This window comes from Gorilla gorilla, chromosome X (genome assembly GCF_029281585.2).
Source record: "Gorilla gorilla gorilla isolate KB3781 chromosome X, NHGRI_mGorGor1-v2.1_pri, whole genome shotgun sequence".
Classification (NCBI taxonomy): Eukaryota; Metazoa; Chordata; class Mammalia; order Primates; family Hominidae; genus Gorilla; species Gorilla gorilla.
The window spans coordinates 79,967,955-79,989,720 of NC_073247.2; the positions used below are offsets into that span (position 1 = coordinate 79,967,955).

Genomic DNA, 21,766 nt, shown 5'->3' on the forward strand with positions numbered 1-21,766 from the left:
TATTCTGTTGATTTGGGGTGGAGAGTTCTGTAGATGTCTATTAGGTCCACTTGGTGCAGAGCTGAGTTCAATTCCTGGGTATCCTTGTTGACTTTCTGTCTCGTTGATCTGTCTAATGTTGACAGTGGGGTGTTAAAGTCTCCCATTATTAATGTGTGGGAGTCTAAGTCTCTTTGTAGGTCACTCAGGACTTGCTTTATGAATCTGGGTGCTCCTGTATTGGGTGCATATATATTTAGGACAGTTAGCTCCTCTTGTTGAATTGATCCCTTTACCATTATGTAATGGCCTTCTTTGTCTCTTTTGATCTTTGTTGGTTTAAAGTCTGTTTTATCAGAGACTAGGATTGCAACCCCTGCCTTTTTTTGTTTTCCATTTGCTTGGTAGATCTTCCTCCATCCTTTTATTTTGAGCCTATGTGTGTCTCTGCATGTGAGATGGGTTTCCTGAATACAGCACACTGATGGGTCTTGACTCTTTATCCAACTTGCCAGTCTGTGTCTTTTAATTGGAGAATTTAGTCCATTTACATTTAAAGTTAATATTCTTATGTGTGAATTTGATCCTGTCATTATGATGTTAGCTGGTGATTTTACTCATTAGTTGATGCAGTTTCCTCCTAGTCTTGATGGTCTTTACATTTTGGCATGATTTTGCAGTGGCTGGTACCGGTTGTTCCTTTCCATGTTTAGCGCTTCCTTCAGGAGTTCTTTTAGGGCAGGCCTGGTGGTGACAAAATCTCTCAGCATTTGCTTGTCTGTAAAGTATTTTATTCCTCCTTCACTTATGAAGCTTAGTTTGGCTGGATATGAAATTCTGGGTTGAAAATTCTTTTCTTTAAGAATGTTGAATATTGGCCCCCACTCTCTTCTGGCTTGTAGGGTTTCTGCCGAGAAATCTGCTGTTAGTCTGATGGGCTTCCCTTTGAGGGTAACCCGACCTTTCTCTCTGGCTGCCCTTAACATTTTTTCCTTCATTTCAACTTTGGTGAATCTGACAATTATGTGTCTTGGAGTTGCTCTTCTCGAGGAGTATCTTTGTGGCGTTCTCTGTATTTCCTGAATCTGAATGTTGGCCTGCCTTGCTAGATTGGGGAAGTTCTCCTGGATAATATCCTGCAGAGTGTTTTCCAACTTGGTTCCATTCTCCCCATCACTTTCAGGTACACCAATCAGACGTAGATTTGGTCTTTTCACATAGTCCCATATTTCTTGGAGGCTTTGCTCATTTCTTTTTATTCTTTTTTCTCTAGACTTCCCTTCTCGCTTCATTTCATTCATTTCATCTTCCATTGCTGATACCCTTTCTTCCAGTTGATCGCATCGGCTCCTGAGGCTTCTGCATTCTTCACGTAGTTCTCGAGCCTTGGTTTTCAGCTCCATCAGCTCCTTTAAGCACTTCTCTGTATTGGTTATTCTAGTTATACATTCGTCTAAATTTTTTTCAAAGTTTTCAACTTCTTTGCCTTTGGTTTGAATGTCCTCCCGTAGCTCAGAGTAATTTGATCGTCTGAAGCCTTCTTCTCTCAGCTCGTCAAAATCATTCTCCATCCAGCTTTGTTCCGTTGCTGGTGAGGAACTGCGTTCCTTTGGAGGAGGAGAGGTGCTCTGCGTTTTAGAGTTTCCAGTTTTTCTGTTCTGTTTTTTCCCCATCTTTGTGGTTTTATCTACTTTTGGTCTTTGATGATGGTGATGTACAGATGGGTTTTCGGTGTGGATGTCCTTTCTGTTTGTTAATTTTCCTTCTAACAGACAGGACCCTCAGCTGCAGGTCTGTTGGAATACCCTGCCGTGTGAGGTGTCAGTGTGTCCCTGCTGGGGGGTGCCTCTCAGTTAGGCTGCTCGGGGGTCAGGGGTCAGGGACCCACTTGAGGAGGCAGTCTGCCCGTTCTCAGATCTCCAGCTGCGTGCTGGGAGAACCACTGCTCTCTTCAAAGCTGTCAGACAGGGACATTTAAGTCTGCAGAGGTTACTGCTGTCTTTTTGTTTGTCTGTGCCCTGCCCCCAGAGGTGGAGCCTACAGACGCAGGCAAGCCTCCTTGAGCTGTGGTGGGCTCCACCCAGTTCGAGCTTCCCTTCTGCTTTGTTTACCTAAGCAAGCCTGGGCAATGGCGGGCGCCCCTCCCCCAGCCTCGCTGCCGCCTTGCAGTTTGATCTCAGACTGCTGTGCTAGCAATCAGCGAGACTCCGTGGGCGTAGGACCCTCCGAGTCAGGTGTGGGATATAGTCTCGTGGTGCGCCGTTTTTTAAGCCGGTCTGAAAAGCGCAATATTCGGGTGGGAGTGACCCGATTTTCCAGGTGCGTCCGTCACCCCTTTCTTTGACTCGGAAAGGGAACTCCCTTACCCCTTGCGCTTCCCAGGTGAGGCTATGCCTCGCCCTGCTTCGGCTCGCGCACGGTGCGCGCACCCACTGGCCTGCGCCCACTGTCTGGCACTCCCTAGTGAGATGAACCCGGTACCTCAGATGGAAATGCAGAAATCACCCGTCTTCTGCGTCGCTCACGCTGGGAGCTGTAGACTGGAGCTGTTCCTATTCGGCCATCTTGGCTCCTCCTCCGCAATCCAAATTTTTAAAAGTCAAGAATGTAAGGTGATTAATGAAAACAGATGCTGAGGTACTAATGATGTAATCTGGAATTCAAAAACCACACCTGCTATGACTGAGTGCTGTAACATCCTCAAATGTGAGTAGGGTTGGCTGTCAGACCTGCAGGCTTGTGAGAGATTAGCTATGCATCACAGTAAGGACCAAAAAATATGTACTTTATCCAAACTGCAGTTTTCCACACTCAATTTGTTCTCTGACACTGTGAAAACTCAGCTTACAAGATGCTTCACTGCCACCCACGAAAGGAAGAAGGGTAGGTTTGCAGGGAGAGAAATGCAGGTAGATACCTGTGAACCATCTATATAAAGAGAGCTTGTGCAGAGACTCCAATATTGACTCCCTCAGCCTTTAGGGCTTCTTGCCTCAGTGATGTCCATTTACCCGAGCATGCTATATAAAGATGATCATTCTGATATGTGCCATGACCTTAATATGACTGAGAAGCACAAGTGCAGTGGGCAAGTGAATATTTGCATTTAGAATTCATCAGATGATGTCTGGAACAGAGATTTTGTGAGTTGTCAGCATAGAGGTGCTAGTAAAAAGCATAAAGAGAGAATACCACTGCCAGCCATGGTGGACTAACTGGTATCAGACTTGCCTTCCTGCTGTAACAACTAGAAAACTGGACAGTATATAGGAAACTCCTGCATGTAGTTATTGAGCAATAGACAAAACAGGACTATGACTCTGAGAAGAGGGATACAAACAAGATAACTGCTACCTTCTCCACAGCTTGCTTCTTAAAAGCACTTTTTAGATTGCAGCAGATGGAGTGGCAACCCAAGCTGAGCATGGAAGTCTTGCTCAGCTGAAGAGATAAGGATCAAAGTTTAGGAAGGTTGAAGCAGCTATAACTAGCAAGGCACAGTACCAGAGAAGAGTGAGCTATGTGGAAAAAGAGCTCAACAATCTTACCTGGGGGTGGATACTTTATATCTGGCCCAACAAAGCTTAAAAAGAAGACTCAAATAAATCAAATTGATCCACAAATAACTGCCCACAAAACAAAATTCAGTCCTCTTTAAAAGAAATCAACAAAATCAAGACATTCAGTAAGTCACAACATCCAGCAACCAATAAAGATTACAAGAAATGTGTTTTAAGAAACAAAAATGTGAGCCATAACCAGAATAAAAAAAATCAATCAATAGAAAAACATATTAAAAAAAAGAAGTAAACCAAGAACAAAGATAGAACTGTAGGAAACACACAGTCAAGGTGTAAAAAACAGAAAGATAAAGGTTCAGCAAGTTATTGAAAAGGAATCCTATAAGATGTTAGAAGAGGTCAGGCATTGTGGCTCATGCCTGTAATCCCAGCACTTTGGGAGGCAAAGGCAAGAGGATGATTGAAGGCCAAAAGTTCAAGACCAGCCTAGGCAATATAGTGAGACCCCATCACTACAAAAAAATTAAAAATCAGCCCGGTGTAGTGGCACACGCCTATAGTCCCAGCTACTCAGGAGGCTCAGGTTGAGTATGCAGTGAGCCATGATCATGCCACTGCACTCCAGCCTAGGCGACAGAGCTAGACCCTGTCTCAAAAAAAAAAAAAAAAAAAGATGTGAGAAGAATCAGAAGAGTGCTGATGTGTTATGGAAATCACGAAGTCATGTAAGGAGAAAGTTTCAAAAAAGAGAAAGTGGTCAACAAGGAGATCAAGTAAGACAGAAACTCAAATGTATTCACTGGATTTGGTAAGAAGATACCGACTAAGCCTGGCCACACAGTTCCAGTTGAGATGTAGGGAAAGAAGTTGTATTGCTGAGGGTTTCTGGAGTGAATGGGATACGAGGAAGGAGAGATAACAGCCATTTTCAAGGTACGATTGACTCTGCCCAGGGTGGGCAAGTATGTGTATGTTTTACTTTAGAAAATACTTTTTTCAACTATTCTACCACATTTTAGCAGTGTCTCCTTTCTCTTCCAGTCACATTTCTTTGTAACACATAAAGTACTCCCAATAAGAATTATCAAAGTAAAATTGTTACCAAAAAAGGCATTCAGCAGCTTCTGAACCTGAATATTGCTGCCCACAGTGCGGTACAACCCTTCTGTCTTGATCCCTAGTGGAGGAAAAAATCAGGTTAATTTCACTTGTATAGCTAGAGTTGTCATCTCCCCTTGGTACACTAGAGTCAATTCAGATAGGAAGGGGTCACACTACATACTCCAAGTTCTCCAGCCTTCCCTGTAACAGGGGAATAGTCCTACAGCATCTCTCCAAATTATCCATCCTTTCATTTGGAGTGTACCAAACCCTCATTAATCTGAAGAGAAGAAAACAAACTCTATAGTAAATAGAAGCATATGCTTAGTTTGGGCGGCAGCAGAAAGCTGAGAATGGTGCTGCCATCTTAGAAAGAAGTTCATTTAATTGAAAAAGGAGGAAGGATCAACCCTCAAGTTGCTTCTAAGCAGTGATATAAATCAGGAGAGGGCTGGAGTAAAGCAGCTGTGAAACAAAAGGCCATTTCCTGCACCAAGAAAGACTAAAAAAACATTTCAAAGAACAAAGAGACTTGATTCACATACTACACTTGCCCACAGTCTAAATATCCTCAGAAGGAAACCAGGGAGTATCGGCAACCAGGAAGAATGCTGATTCCACATCTCCCTGAGTTTGGCTCTGCCCCATCAATTTTCATACCAGTATGTACTGTGGCAGAAATTGAACTCTTGATCATTTAGGATAGAACCATCATGACACTGCTTAAGGAGTGTCAGGTACTGTCTGAGAATACTTTATAAACTTATAAGCTCTTTAAAAGCAGGAATCCACAAATTATCCAAATATGCTTGCATACCACTAGTTTAGAATTTTCTGAAATTTTCTAGCTTGCATCTACTACACAAGCTTTATAAACAGTCTTCATTCCTGAAATGCTACTTCAAAGAAATTGCCCAGGATAAAATCAGAGTGACGAGATTCAGACAATGCCAAGACTATGGTTCAGATCTTACCTTTGGTCTCAATAATATTGATGCACTTCCTGACAAACTTGAAGCCCACTTCATTTAGCTCCACTGTTTCAAGCAAAGGAAAAGAGTTAGATCCTGCTGCAACAGGTGTCACCTATTAAACATTTAATGACCATGCAAAGGGACTGCATTGAGAGAGCTAAGGGTTTTTAGTTGCTCATTTCTAGTCACCCTTAAATGGAAAGAGTCATTTTTTCAGGGGAGGTTTAACATTTTAACTCTTATAACACAAAATACTTATATTTAGCCCTTTGCATTGTCTGCTTTCAGCATGAGCAAAGTCATATGTGAAATGTTAGCCTAAAAATACAATTTCTATCATGCTTCCAGAACAGGAAGGATATGTTTCTCTACCCACGATGTAAGCTAACACCAAGCGTCTACCTTAGTTCAATTACCAGACACGTTTAAAAAATATATGGCTGAATTTTATTTCACACAAAGGCATCCATATTCAGACTTGCGTTAGTAGTACACATCATTAATGATGGTATTTACTATGAATAGGACAGCTGGCAGTTTATAATGCTAGTAGACCAAAAATTTGAGTGACTCACTTTCTTGCTGTTTTGTTATAGGGCTGTGGTAGATCTACAAAAGAAGATAAACAGAAAGATCCATGGCTATTGTCAATCAATATAGGAAAACAGAGAACATAATATTAAATATCTTTCCCCAGATAGGCATTAAAAATGATTAGAAACTCCAGGATGTTAAAAAGATAGTCAAGTGGGCTAAACATAATTGCTTTGCCAAGATTGCTAGAAAATACTTGAACAGGCCAGGCGTGGTGGCTCATGCCTGTAATCCCAGCAATTTGGGAGGCCAAGGCAGGCAGATCACTTGAGGTCAGGAGTTTAAGACCAGCCTGGCAAACATCATGAAACCCCATCTCTACAGAAATCCAAAAATTAGCCAGGCATGGTGGCGTGCACCTGTAATCCCAGCTGTTTGGGAGGTTGAGTCAGGAGAATCTCTTGAACCCAGGAGGTGGAGGCTGCAGTGAGCTGAGATCACACCACTGCACTCCAACCTGGGCAACAGAGCGAGACTCTGTCAAAAAAAAAAAAGAAAGAAAGAAAGAAAAGAAAGAAAGAGAGAGAGAGAGAGAGAAAGAGAGAGAGAGAAAGAAAGAAAGAAAGAAAGAAAGAAAGAAAGAAAGAAAGAAAGAAAGAAAATACTTGAACAATCCCTGAAAATTACACTGAATTTCACACAGTTCACCATAGCTACAGTTTTAGCTAATCCATCTTAGATATTTACCTATGTAACACCTGGGGCATTTTTATGATAAAGCAAGAGACCAGGAAAGTGTTTTCCTCATGGCTATGTACCTGTCTAATGGGCATTATAAAATTTAAATGTTCCTAACACCAATCTCCCACCCTCAAAGACTGGTTGATGAATACTTCTCTGTGGAAAGGCAAATGTCCATCTGAAAGAGATCCATGAATACACCAAGATTTGTCTGTGTTGTCTTGGAGTATGTGCTGTGATAGCTATGTGAGAGACCAGAAAGAAGATTGTTGACTCTTGAAGTCTAGTCCTGGCTCTACCACTACCTCTTAGGAAATTTTGGGCATGCCCTTTCCATTCTCCAGATCTCAACATTTATATCAGTAAAGTGATCAGGGTTGGAGTAGACATTCCTTCAAGCCCTGATCTTCTTTGACAGTTTAGGCAAAGGCATGGATGAGATTTGTAAGACTAGTGAACTGGAGTGTTTAGTAAAGGAGCAACAACATTAGTAATGTGAGGTTGCAGGAAATGAGCCCTCTATATGCCATCTGTTAAGAGTCTGTTTGAACAGCCTCTCCTTAAATTAAGTTCTGCATATGTGTGTATGCCCACAGATATTTCAGTGGGAGATATTTCTGTGCCAGCCAGCCTTTTCTGCTACTTTTCTAAACAAGGGATTTGTGGAAAAATCTGCCATGATCAAGTTGGTATGGATCCACATTCAGTGGGCCCATGTGCTCACATCATTCTCCACAGAAAGCCATCTGCATCCTTTGATTCTTGAAAACCTAAAGGGAGAGCAAACTTGGGAGAGGGAATTGAAAGATAAATGCCTTGCTGAGCTTCCCAGCATCTGCCTACAGAAATGTCACAAGCATGAAAGAGTTCAGCAGCAGGTTTCTGGAAGGTGACAGAAGGAAGACAGTGCTGGAATATTTTCTGGATGGCAGTCTTCAGAATACCAAGTCTCTCCTGCTACCTTCCAGTTTACTATAAGTGCAATCTGGGATCTCGTTACCCCTCTAAATTCTCCAGGATACTGAGGACACATAGAAAGAAAAACCTAGAATGCATTTTCCCTCCTAGCCAGTTTTTCACTTGAATACAGCAAAGAAATAAGACTGTATCTGAACACTGCTGGATCTTAGGAGTTTTGTATCCCATCATTCAGATCGGCTAGCACATTGTGGTTTACAAGATGACTTCCATCTGGTTTTTCTAAGCAACCCTGTGAGATAGGTAGAAAGAAATTATTAAAGCCCTTTTACTGAGGAGAAGAAAACTGAATCTCAGAGAGGTGAAATGATTTGCCCAGAGTCACATAGCCATTTAATGGCAGAACTAGTACCTATATCCAAGCTTTTGGAATTCCAACACCAGGAAGCTGATATTATTTAATATGCCACTAAGAAACCAGAATGTTTTTCAATTATTTCCAACTGTTCCTATTGGTCGCTTGATGATAATCAGTAACCATTTCAAGGGATTGCTTGTCCTCCTGCATAACGGTGTTCTAAATGGAACGGTACATCTTGTGATACAGGATGGCAACGCCATCTCCGCTACCAGCTGTACCCTCAAAGAGAATAAGCTGAGTTGATGGTATAAGGGTGAGGCAGAAAAATCATTCTGAATAAATATTTAATAAGTGCTTATTTATAACTATGGCAATTATTTTTCATATTAACACATATTAATTAATTAACACATATTGATTTTATAACCTGAAAAATGGCTTAATTCTTTCTGAAGAAAAGCTCATGGGCATAGCTACATAGTCTAACACTACAGCAGGGAGCTGAGAGATCTGCATTCTAAGCCCGGTTTTGATGTCTTCTCTGAGGGTGGTCTCAGAAAAGTCCCTCAACCTTTCTGGAACTCCAGTTGCCTTACCTGCTAAGAGATGTGGAAACAATTCCTTACAGCTCTAAAACTGAGACTAAACAATCCATTACCATTTAATTGTCTGAGACCCACTGATACCACTAGAGGGCACTCATACACTGGCATATGCTGGGGAGGTTTCCCCAGTGTCAGGTAACTTACAGGTTCTTTCCCATCCATGGCTTCCATCCATAGCCTTCTGTTAGCTTCTGAAAGGGCCTGCAGAGTGATGGTTCCTGGCCTGAGGGGGAAAAAAATGGTAAGTATAAAGCAGAAAATTCAACTGAGAGAATGGAGTCTTGTGATCTAGGGTCCCTCTCTGCCCTGGAGTTTGTCACACTGAACAAGCATAGGCCTACAGAATACTAATTTTTCAAAATCTCTTTTACTCAAGAAAACAATAGGCAATTTAGAGAACAGTAACTTTGGGAACCATGGAGGCGGGGGTGGTATCTTGGTGGCCTTGTGCCCAGATCCTGCAAGAAATAGGAAGGTAACTGTCAAGACGCCTCCATAATGCACACTTAAATTGGCCCCATTGTGCTTGAACCAAACAAAGGCTCTCACTGCCTTACTCTGTTGGAAGCCAGCCACTTCGTCTGAGCTCTAGGAATGAGCATGTACATCACAGGCACATTCATCTCTCAGTAAAATGGCTTTGCTTCTTCTAGCACCTGCGATGTCCAAGAAACATTTTGAGTTGCAATAAATTCAACAACATGAGTACTGGCTAAGACACAGGGAGGAGGCGTTTTGGCTAATAAGCAATTTTATGACTAATAAAAACAACTAATATTTACTGAATGCTTACTAGGTGACAAATTTTGTTCCAAGTAAACTATGTATATTAACTCAGTTAATATATACAATAAGGCAGTTACAGTAATCATCTCTATTTCACAGAAGGGGAAACTGAGGCACAGAGTAATTATCCAAGGTCATATAGCAGGGAACTACTAGAGACAGGACTTAAATCCAGAAAGTCTGGTCCAGCAGCCATATTCTTCATTACCACAATATAAGGCCTCTTCTGCCTGGCACACGGCTTCGAACCCTGTTTTATTCTATTTATTTGCAGGCTACCTGCTGTGGTCTGAATATTCCCCAAAATTCATAGGTTGAAAGTTAACTACCAATGTGATGATATTAAGAAATGGGACCTTTAGGAGGTGAGTTAGTCATAAGGGTAGAACCTCATGAATGGGATTAGGGCCCTTTTACAAAAACTTGAAAGAGTAGGTTCATTCCCTTCCATCTCTTCTGACATATGAGGACACGGTGTTGGTGCTCTCTGGAGGGCACTGCAACAAGATGCCATCTTGGAAACAGAGACCAGGCCCTCACCAGACACTGAAACTGCTTGGACTTCCACCTTCTAGAAATGTGACAAATGAATTTCTGTTGTTTATATATTACTGAGTCTCAGGTATTTTGTCATAACATCACAAATGGACTAAGACACTACTAACTACCCAGAGATATCCCAAGCTGTTATGCTCTTTATGGTCTTTTTAGATCTTTGTGACTCATCTGGAATTTTGAGATTAACCATACTTTATGCAAGGTATAAAGTCTCCTTGCATTCTCCTGGCTTGCTGAGCCATTAGGAAAACATTGTTCCTTCCACAAATTCTGTGATAAGATGAGACCTCTCCTAGAGTCATAGAATGATAAAAGCAATGCCAAGAGAGTTCAGCCACCCTGGATAAGTAACTAGGCCTTTCTAGACCTCGGTTTCTTTATCTGAAAGGGTTCTGGAACACAGGAGCTGGGAGGTCCTTTCCATTACTGATATCATAGGAATCCTGTTCTACCTGCTGGAATCATGGGGTTCCTGTCCTACCTTCTCTTACTTCATTAAAGCACCTCTTAATGACAGTCTTGTGGTTACTGGCAACAATATATACTTCCACAGCCATCTTGAATGGGGTCATCCATTGTTAACACAAAAATGATACAGATTCACAAACCAAAATTCAAATAACATCACCTCCCTCATGTGACTGTGGTGACGACTAAAGGAAATTATACACTTAAATGGCTGATAACAGTGCCTGTCACAAAGGAGGTACTTGGCAAATGTTAGCAATTGTTTTTATTATTATTACAATTATTGTTGTTGCTGTTATTAAAACATTTCAAGCTCTGCCTTGCTATGAGCCTGTCATTTTAAATACTGCTAAGAGCCTAAATTTAGAACCAGGTGCAGTGACTCACACCTGTAATATGAGCACTTTGGGAGGCTGACACAGGAGAATCACTGCAAGCCAGGAGTTGAAGACCAGCCTGGGCAACATAGCAAGGTCCCATAGCTATAAAAAATAAAAAATTAGCCAGATATGGTGGTGCACACCTGTCAGTCCCAGCTACTCAGGAGGCTCACGCAAGAGGATCACTTGAACCTGTGCCACTGCAAACCAACCTGGGCAACAGAGTAAGACCCTCTCTCTAAAAAATTAAAAGTTAAAAAAATAAAAAATCTTATCCTCTCTTCCTGACATAGAAAAAGTGGCTCCAAGAGCCCTTTGCTCTGTGCTCCAGGGAATGTGAGTACAGCTGCCTGATGCCTGCTAGGAAGCCTGACTCTGTTCCTTATATCAGACTGACTAGCCAGAAAAGCAGATGTCATGTCACTCAAAAGACTCCACATGCAGAGAGGGGCCTCAGCACCTGTTCATTATTATATTTAACGCTCTACTTTGCAGCTTGTTTCTTCTGCTTATAATAGACAATATAAAAAAATTAAAAACAGCATGGAGCCAGGCATAGTGGCTCACGCCTATAATCCCAGCACTTTGGGAGGCCGAGGCAGGTGGATGTCTTGAGGCCAGGAGTTCAAGTCAAGCCTGGCCAACATGGTGAAACCCCATTTCTATTAAAAATACAAAAATTAGCTGGACATGGTGGCACACGCCTGTAGTCCCAGCTACTCAGGAGGCTGAGGCAGGAGACTCGTTTGAGCCCAGGAGGTAGAGGTTGTGCACCACTGCACTCCAGCCTGGGCAAGAGAGAGAGACACCATCTCAAAACAAACAAAAAGAAACCAGCATGGGCTTTGGAGACCTACAGACCAGGGTTTGAGCTCAGCCTCACCATTTCCTATGTGACTTTAGTTGGGCAAGGCAGTTAAATATATGTGGGTCTCAGTTTCCTCACTGGTAAAATGAGGGGGGTAGATTAAATGAGGGAATGTTTTGTAAAGTGCACAGTATATAATAACTAAAAGTGTAGATGCATCAAAACTTTAATCCCTGGGTTCTAGTGTTGAAAATTCTTCAGCATTCTAGGATAAGAAAAAAACACTTAAAAATAAACATCAAATTTAGTACTTATCATGAGCCATGCATAGCACCAGGTACAAGGAACATAAATTTATCCTAGCCCCTAACCATGGGGACAAACTGTTTGCAACTGCTTGAGTTGGGGATATTATTTGCAAAAAAGGGAAGCCACAGCCAACAGTAATTTTCCCCTTCCTACTGGAACTGAGGCTATCAGGAAAATGAGTGACAGTCTCATGGTTACTGGCAACAATACATACTTTCAGAGCCACCTCAATTGGGATCATCCATTTTTAACAAAGAAATGATATAAATTCACAAATCAAAATTGTGAGGGTCAAATAATAATCTCTCAATTTTGAAATAAGGAAACAAGCTAAGTCCTTTATTCCCCAATTTTTTTAAAAATGCCCTCATCATTTAGTCTGATTGTTATGATCCCAGTCACTGCTAGTTTTGTTCACATGATATTGTAATTCACCCTTCAAGTTCCTTTCTAGCAATCTGATCATTTTGCAAAATTCTATTCTATTACTAAGTATCTAACATCTAGAAATAAAAGGTTGAGATAAAATCTAGAAACAGATTTATTCTGTTTATTTTGGTACAACCACCCAACTATAAAGCATGTCTTTCTCCACAATAATGCCAAATGCATTCATTTGAAATTTTAATGGTTAAAATTCTCCTCTGATAAAACTGCTCAGGTTCAAGTAAAAAAAGAGGGCACTGGGGAGAAACAAACACAACGAAGTCCAAAATGTGCAAGCCTTAGCTGTAAGATCTGAAAGATGATAATCACACTATTTCCAGTTCATTGAGTATCTGTAAAGTAGGGAAGGTCTGCATCATTTTTGCACCAAATGGGGGGAAATGACTTTCTAATAACACCACGACCCTCCACCCCATCTTCCCTCCCTCAAAAATGTGTGCCAATTCATTTGTTCTTTTATGTGATATTAGGAGATTTAATAAAGAATGAGCTTTGTTATCCTTTCCTTCTTGCAAGATCACCAAATGTTGACCTTTTGCACATCTGATAGCAAATTAAATCCCAGGAGAGACCTTTTCTTCCCAGAGCAAGTGAGGCGAAGCTGATAGAAGCTTGCACAGAGAAAAGCAGCACTGGGCCAGGTCTAGCAGGGATCCCTGGGAAGGGCAGCCAGAAGAGCTGGCTTGAATAGACTCACAACAAAGTCCTGAATAGACTTACTCATTGTCATCAACGTGGGATGACGGAGGAAAATAAAAGACCTACCCAGGCTAAGCATCTGGCACGTGGGGACATTGCCAATTCACAGCGGCACAGCTTACCTTTCATTAGTTTCTATGTCAAAACAGAACCTCTTGTCGATAGACTCCGTCTTCCTTCTCACACAGTACTTCAGTGTTAAGTCCAAGGGCCCCTGATATGAAACAAGAATTAACAGGCAATTTTTAAAAAAAGACACAGAAGCTGTTTCTGCTTCCCACAGTGTCTTCGGTGTCACTTGGAAGGCGTCTGGTCAAGGCAGCAGGAGCAATGTGTAGACTCACTGAGAATCTTGTCCCTTCGAACAGTATTTGCAGCAAGATGGCAGATGGTTTCTCCCCGCTCCAAGAATCAATGGCTGAGACCAGGAGAAATTGTTCAGAGTCATCCAGCACTCTTTCCCAAGACGGAAGACTTAATAGGAAGCTCAATACATATCATGTAAGGGGAGTGTAGGAGAAATGGGCTGCCTGAATGGCATTAAGTGTACAGAATAAAATTTTCATGAGGCCTCTAGGGAGGGAAATTGTGACGGGGTAAGTGGCTGTCTGAAACCTCCCTTAGAAAGTCAGAGGGTAGCTGAGCAAAGAAGCTTCCATTAAAGTGGCAGATGAAGGAGGGAGAAAAACATTTCTGTCTCCCAACTCTAGACTCTTTAGGATGACAGAAATCACAAATGTAATCGCTCCAAAGGTAGTGCAAAAGTAGAGGAAATAGCAAATGTGTGTATTAGTCATGGTGGCATTTGATATTTCATATGTGCAGCAAGGACAGTGTGGCCCACTTTAGTCCTGTAGGTAATTAAGGGAATTAAAACCCACTGTGTCCACAGACTAAAATTCTAGTCTCACCTTGTTCAGATTCCCTCTCTTATCTCAACAGAGACCATGTGATACAGGAAAGAGAAGTAACATTTATCACTTACTATGTGCCATATATTACGCTACATTTTTTTTTTTTTTGAGACGGAGTCTTGCTCTGTCACTCAGACTAGAATACAGTAGTGCGATATCAGCTCACTGCAACCTCCGCCTCCTGGGTTCAAGCGATTCTCCTGCCTCAGCCTCCTGAGTAGCTGGGATTACAGGTGCGCACCATGCCCGGCTAATTTTTGTATTTTTAGTAGAGACGGGATTTCACCATGTTGGTCAGGGTGGTTTCGAACTCCTGACCTCGTGATCCATCCACCTCAGCCTCCCAAAGTGCTGGGATTACAGGCGTGAGCCACTGTGTCCAGCCTATGCTAGGTATTTTTAAGCCACTTTTATTGTTAACAACCATTATAGAGAAGTGACACTTAAAGAAGTAAAGCAGCATACCCAAAGTCATCCAAATTGGTATACTGGAAATAGCAACACACTAGAAAGTTTAAGACCTAGGGTCTTGTCTCAGTTATGCCATTTACCAGCTATGTGACCCTGGCCAAAACACAGCAGGTCATGCCTGTAATCCCAGCACTTTGGGAGGCCAAGGCAGGTGGATCACCTGAGGTCAGGAGTTGGAGACCAGCCTGGTCAACATGGCAAAACCCCGTCTCTACTAAAAATACAAAAATTAGGCACAGTGGTGGGCGCCTGTAATCCCAGCTACTTGGGAGGCTGAGGCAGGAGAATCGCTTGAAACCGGGAGGCAGAGGCTGCAGTGCGCCAAGATCGTGCCACTGCACTCCAGCCTGGGTGACAAAGTGAGATTCTGTCTCAAAAATAAATAAATAAATAAATCATATTCCATCTCTAAGTCTTAACTTCACAATCTATTAAATGGGAATAACACAACCCACTGTGGTATCTCAAGTTAGGTAACACTGCCCAGGTGCCTAGATACTATGACATACAAACTGGCCCACGTGGCTCATTACCCAATACTTCTTGCTCATCAGCACACTCAGCCACTTGCAGGCCAATCTTTCCTTGCTCCTGCACTATAACAACTCAACTCTAAATTAATCCTTCAGTATGCCTTCCTACCCCCAAATGTGGGATGTCACACATTAGTCTTTCAAAATGAGAGTTATGAGCAAAGTCACAGACTCACTCTATCTCTTTAAATTCTCAATGTCCTCAGCTTCAATGACATTACAGCTCAGGGACCTAGGCCCTGCCCACCATTCCAATCTCATCTCCAGTGACTGCTCACCTGTTTAATGACCCTACAATGCAAAAGTACTCTTATTTCACACACATATCATGCTATTTCATGATTGCATGACTTTGCCTATATTAATCGCTCCACCCAAAATGACCTTGTCTATCTTCTTTGCCTGACTAAACTCTTACTTATTCTACAAACTGCAGTTCAGCTTTCACTTCCTCAAAAATCTTTCTTCAGACCAACACATTGCCCACTATGTGCTTTGCACGTAATATTAAAATGTCCTGTTTTTATGTTTAATTTCACCACTTGACTAGGAAGTCTTCAAAGACATGAACAGTGTTTTATTCATCTTTATACCTCCAGTATCTTGCAAATACTTAGCGCTCAATAAATGTTTATGAACTACTTTATCATCCTTACCACTTTTCTGATGAGGAAACTAAGACTGAGCAACATTAGGCAATTTACTCAAGGTCAAAAGCTACCAGACCACAGAGCTAAAATTTAAACACAGGTCTGAAGATTCAGAATGCAGTACTCCTTCTTCTGACCACAAATTCCTAACAGGGAAGGGATGAAGATCTAATAAATTATCATTTGAGAAGATGATCAGAAAATTGACCATGAAAACACAGATGAGAGCTGACAGGCTAAAGTAGTGGGACCAACGCTATAGTAAGTGCCATAGTCAGAAAGATGGCCAATTCCTGCATCTTCAACTTGGTCTCACTTCCTACACAAATTGGGGGCACTGACTTCACATAGCTGCTAGGAGGGTAAATGAGGAGCATGAATATGACAGAAGGGTCTAGCTCAGTGTCTGGCACACAGCAGGTATTCAAGAAATAGTGGCTTTTGTAGTGTTCTTATTATTATGGTATCATTTATTTGTAAAATTTATAATTGTAAAATACAAACTAGTATTAAGAAGGGAAACAGAGAACTGACAGGAAGAAATCACTTCCAACTCCAATTTGGGGAAATCCAAGTAACCCCCACCACCTCCCTCTGCCTTGTGAGTAACTAAGTTATTCTTTCCATTCCATAAGGAATACCACATCAAAAATGCTCAGGCCACCATTGCAGCACCACCATTGCAAGCAGCTACTCAATGAAAAGAGAAGAGGGAAAGAAAAACTAAAAGGAGGGCTTGCTGGCATCTGTCAGGAGGATATGAAAGTGGTATCTGCTGACTCTGTCTTGGGGTTTGCAATAAGCACCTCTGAGCAGCCTCAGAGAAAGTGCCTAAATGAAATTACTGCCTACAAAAGGAGCTTTCCTCTCCGGTATTTGAAAAGTAATGTGTGTAGAAAAATAAAAGAAAGAGACTGCAGGCCAGTGTTGCTTATAAGCACTTCCCAGTCAGATTAATCAGCTAAGTTCTGACTGACTTGGAACAAATCAGTGCTAAAACACAGGATGAATTTATTGGAACCACACTGAAAGGTGCTTTGGCAACTGGCGGACTGGAAACTGAGGAGGGTTTTGAATGAGTAACTGGCCTATGATAAAAGCACAGTAACTGGCACCGTGGCTCACACCTGTAATCCCAGCAATTTGGGAGGCCAAGGCGGGAGGATCACCTGAGGTCAGGAATTCGAGATCAGCCTAGCCAACATGGTGAAACTCCATCTCTACTAAAAATACAAAAATTAGCTGGGTGTGGTGGTGCACACCTGTAATACCAGCTGCTCAAGAGGCTGAGGCAGGAGAATCGCTTGAACCCGGGAGGCGGAGGTTGCTGTGAGCCGAGATTGTGCCATTGCACTCCAGCCTGGGCGACAAGAGTGAAGCTCCATCGCAAATAATAATAATAATAATAACAATAATAATAAAGCATAGCCGAGGATTCCAGAAACTCTGTTTGATACAACATCTTTTACAAGTCCATCCCATCACCAAAGCACATTAAAGCAGGGAGGTAAATCTTGTGGTTAAAAGACCACCCTCACACCAAAAAAATTTCAGTAGCCTGAAAGCACATTTCCATCCTCTCTAATTCAACATGAGCAAGCCACACAAGAGAGATCTTCCATGAAAAGGATCAGCAAGGGAGAGAAACTGTCCCAATTTTTCTCCAAATTCCTCCCTACCTAAATTGGGTCTTCATGTACTACTTTCAATGCTAACAAATAACCCTTGAAGCACTTCCAACAAACAATTTGTAAAGAGTGCAAATGCTTAAAAATCATGCACTAAGACCCTGTCTGAGAGCCAGTTAAAGGGGAAAGAGGCACATTGAACTACTTTTAGAATATAAACAATCTGTCTAAAGATCAGCTTTTATCTTAAGGAACCCCCATGTGTGTATCTGTGTGTGAGTGTGTGTGTGTGTGTGTGTGTGTGTGTGTGTGTGTGTGTGTGTGTGTGTTTGTAAAAGATCAGGTTCTTCCAGGTAAGTAAACTATTTTTTTCAGTGTGTTAAATTTATCTTGTCATTTTCAGGAGTGAGAGAAGGTTTGGAGGGCAGAAAAAGAGAGATTAACTGCTTAAAGATATTTGAGTAGTACATAGAATGTGAGTATCGGTTATTCCAACTGTGGGCCATAAACACACTCCTGTAAAAAAAGGAATTTTGGAATTCAATTCATATTTTTAAAACTTGCTATTTTAAAGAATCCAAGAGTAGAGCATTCTTAAAAGTAATTCATCCATATTTTTACATAGTTGACTGTACAATGTGACTGGCACTTGTAAAAATAACTGGTTTGAAAGACTACCGGCACTTTCAAAAGGCTTGCTCTAATCAACAGAGAAATTTTCACTCAACTCAGTGCTATCTGACTCAAACTTAGGCCAAGGTGTACATATAAAGTCATGGCCTCACGTAACAGTGATGAACTTGATGATCTGATACTAGGTCAACATATATTCTTTTCTGAGAAACAGTCATAGATCCATTTCCAAAAATATGGTGCAAACAAGAACTGACCTGCTTAGCACCTGGCTTCTGCTCCATAGGCGTCATGGTGAGTGTTTTGGTCTCTTTCTCATACTGGCAATAGTATTTCACCCAGGATATTCCTAAAGCCCCTACAAGGACAAGTAAAAGTGAGCAGACAGAATAACTATTTTAGCTGTATAGGAAGTCAACCCTAAGATGGAAGCTATTTACACATTGCTCTTCAGAGTCAAACTTCAGATCCAGCCCTGCCCTTGCCCTGACCGCCCTCCTTCCATAGCCACCTACCTACTGCACACAGGGAGATTCTAACCTTCACCAACTGCTTCCCACAGCTGCTTCTGGCTTGCTCAAAACCTACTCTCCCTGCCATGTTCCCTATAAATTGTATCACCATATATCCCAGAAGCTGGAGACTATTGTCATTTACTTTGCTGTCTCTATAACTGTTCCATGTGATTGGTCATTGGGTTATGCCCCTTCTAACCTGTACATGACTCTACACATCTCTCTTTTAACTGTCTCCTCCTCTCCATTCCTTTTTAACACCGAATTAGTTAAGAACCCTATCAGTGTTGTTTTTGTTTTAATTTTTTTTTTTTTTGACAGAGTCTCACTCTGTCACCCAGGCTGGAGTGCAGTGGCACAATCTCAGCTCACTGCAAGCTCCACCTCCCGGGTTCACACCATTCTCCTGCCTCAGCCTCCCAAGTAGCTGGGACTACAGGCGCCCACCACCACGCCCGGCTAACTTTTTGTATTTTTTTTAGTAGAGACGGGGTTTCACCATGTTAGCCATGATGGTCTTGATCTCCTGACCTCGTGATCTGCATGCCTCAGCCTCCCAAAGTGCTGGGATTACAGGCATGAGCCACAGCGCTGGGCCCAGTGTCTTATTTTGTATTTATTTTTTATGAGACATATTTTTAAAAAACAAAAATTTACTATCTCACCAATTAATTATTTCATTGGCCTTCTCTCTGATTTCCCTATTGTCCCCATCTCTGATCACTCCACTCCAACTCATTCTCCACTCTTTTCCTAGATTATTTTTAAAATATATCTCTATTTTTATCATTCCCCTCATTAAAAACCATCCATGGCTTTCCCACTATCTCCACACTCCTTAGCCTGCCTACAATGCCCTTGATAACATGATCAAAACTTACCTTTCTAGCTTTTTCTTTTGGCACCTCACCTCTATGTTCCTGTCTCAATGAATTACTTTTAGTTCCCACATAAAGAGGTAGCCATATAATTTCTAGTCCAAATCCAAGACTTATTTAAGACTGAATGAGGCAGTATTATTAATAATTACATCAGGACAACAGGGGTAAAGCAGGACTATTCTTGGCAAACAAGGGCCCTACAAATCAACTATGTCTATCCACAACCCTGCCTTTACTCATGCAGTGGTATATACCTGGAATTCCCTTCCTCCTTTTCCTTCGTTCTTTCTCTCTCTTTCTTTCTTTCCTTTCTTTCTTTCCTTTTTCTTTCCTTTCTTTCTTTTCTTTTCTTTCTTTCATTCTTTCTTTCTTTCTTTTATTCATTTTTGAGACAGAGTCTCACTCTGTCACCCAGGCTGGAGTGTAATGGCACCATCTCGACTGACTAAAACCTCCACCTCCCAGGTTCAAGTCATTCCCCTGCCTCAGCCTCCCAAGTAGCTAGGATTACAGGCAAGCATCACCACACCCAGCTAATTTTTGAATTTTTAGTAGAGATGGGGTTTCACCATGTTGGCCAGGCTGGTCTCAAACTCCTGACCTCCAGTGATCTGCCGTCTCAGCCTCCCAAAGTGCTAGGATTACAGGCATGAGCCACTGTGCCCGGCCATTCCTCCTTTTCTTTACCTATCAAACTCCCACTCCTCATTCAAGTTCTAGTTCAAATATCACTTTCTTTGTGAAGCCTTTAGATATATGCCCCAAATACAGTTATCACCACATTTCATTATAATTATTGATATACTTGTCTATCTCTCCCATCACTTTACACTTCTTGGTGAAAGAAATCATGGTTGATTCACTTTTTCAAGGGTGTCCCCAATGCATTGCACAGTATATGGCAGAAACAGTGCTCATTAAGCATACATTCAACTGAGTAGCAATGTCATGCCCATATGACAAATCAGAATACTGGAGCACAGAAGGATCACACAGCATACAGCAGTGGTTCTCAACTAGGGGCAATTTGGCCTCCCAGGGAACATGTGGCAATACATTAGAGACATTTTAGGTTGTCACACGTGGAGATTACTATGAGCACAAAGTGAGGAGGCCAGGGATGCTGCTAAATATACTATAATACACAGGACCACTTCCCAGAACTAAAAATTATCCAGCCTGAAATGTCAATAGCACTGAGATCGAGAAATTGTGCGACACACAGTTGAAGAGATGAACCTGACAAGTGGGAGAACACATCTTTGAAAATCATCACAAGTAAACTGCTCTATGCGAAGGAAAGTGTGATAATTTCACTACTGTAGTGTCATGCTTTTTGAATTACAGTGATTTTTGCCACTGGCAGCCTCTGGGTGTGTGTCTTCTGTTTATTCCCCAGATATAATAACTCTGGGCAAAAACTGAATAACAGGTTTGGGGAGTATTGGGTCATAGTTCAAAGGGCAAATAAAATCAAATCACACATACAGGTGTGCATAATGTTACTGAGGAATTAGGAAAGATTGAATGCTCTGCAACATTCAGTGACTAAAGAAGTTAACCCACTTTACTTAGTCACCAATGAAAAACAGATACTGTCTTTCCCACTGGAATCATGATGTTCACTAAGTGCTATAAGAGCATCCATGAGCCTGAGCAACACAGTGAGACCTTGTCTCTACAAAAAATTCAAAACTTAGCCAAGTGTAGTGGTAGGTGCCTTTAGGTGCAGCCACTCAGGAGGCTGAGGTAGGAGGACTGCTTGAGCCCAGGAGTATGAGGCTGTAGTGAGCTATGATGGTGCCATTGCACTCCAACCTGGACAACACAGCAAGATCCTGTCTTAAAAAAAGAAAAGAAAAGAGCAAACATATGACCCTAATGCAGATGAAGATATAGGGTACTATAGTAGGATCATGGGCTTTGGCATTTCATAGACCTGACTTTAATTTTAGTCCTGACACTTGTTAGTTGGGTGACTTTCAAATGGTGACGTCTCTGAGCCTTAGTGGCCTTATGTGTATGGGTATAAATTGGTTGCAAAGATTAAATGAGGCAGTGTTTTAAATGAACTTAGCACCATGTCTGGTACATAATAAGTATAAGAAATATTATTTTTCTACTTCCTTTCCTCTACTTCCCTTTTTTCCAAAAGAATAATCAGAAGGATTAAAGAACAAATAATACCCATTTTGAATCTCAGAGAAAACCTTAGGTCTTATCACTACACAGCCTTTGTAAGACAAATCTTTAACTTCCTCTCAGTTTCTCCTTTTCTTTTTTTTTTTTTTTGTTTTCAGTATTCCCTGCCTGCGTTCCAAGGGAATTTTAGCTATCAGGGGTCTATGAACA

General features: G+C 41.6%; 1 protein-coding gene across 4 annotated transcripts in view; it reads right to left on the reverse strand.

Moving 5' to 3' along the window:
- The window catches only part of OPHN1 (oligophrenin 1), a 389,158-nt gene that overhangs the window by 151,294 nt on the left and 216,098 nt on the right, over positions 1-21,766 (reverse strand). For all 4 annotated transcript variants that reach the window (XM_063703080.1, XM_063703079.1, XM_063703078.1 and 1 more), the window contains exons 10-15: positions 18,276-18,376; positions 13,312-13,403; positions 8,879-8,957; positions 6,151-6,184; positions 5,576-5,638; positions 4,603-4,677 (exon numbers count right to left, since the gene is read on the reverse strand). In XM_063703080.1, the coding sequence (XP_063559150.1) occupies positions 4,603-4,677; positions 5,576-5,638; positions 6,151-6,184; positions 8,879-8,957; positions 13,312-13,403; positions 18,276-18,376 (444 nt within the window). The remainder of the gene's footprint in view (positions 1-4,602; positions 4,678-5,575; positions 5,639-6,150; positions 6,185-8,878; positions 8,958-13,311; positions 13,404-18,275; positions 18,377-21,766) is intronic.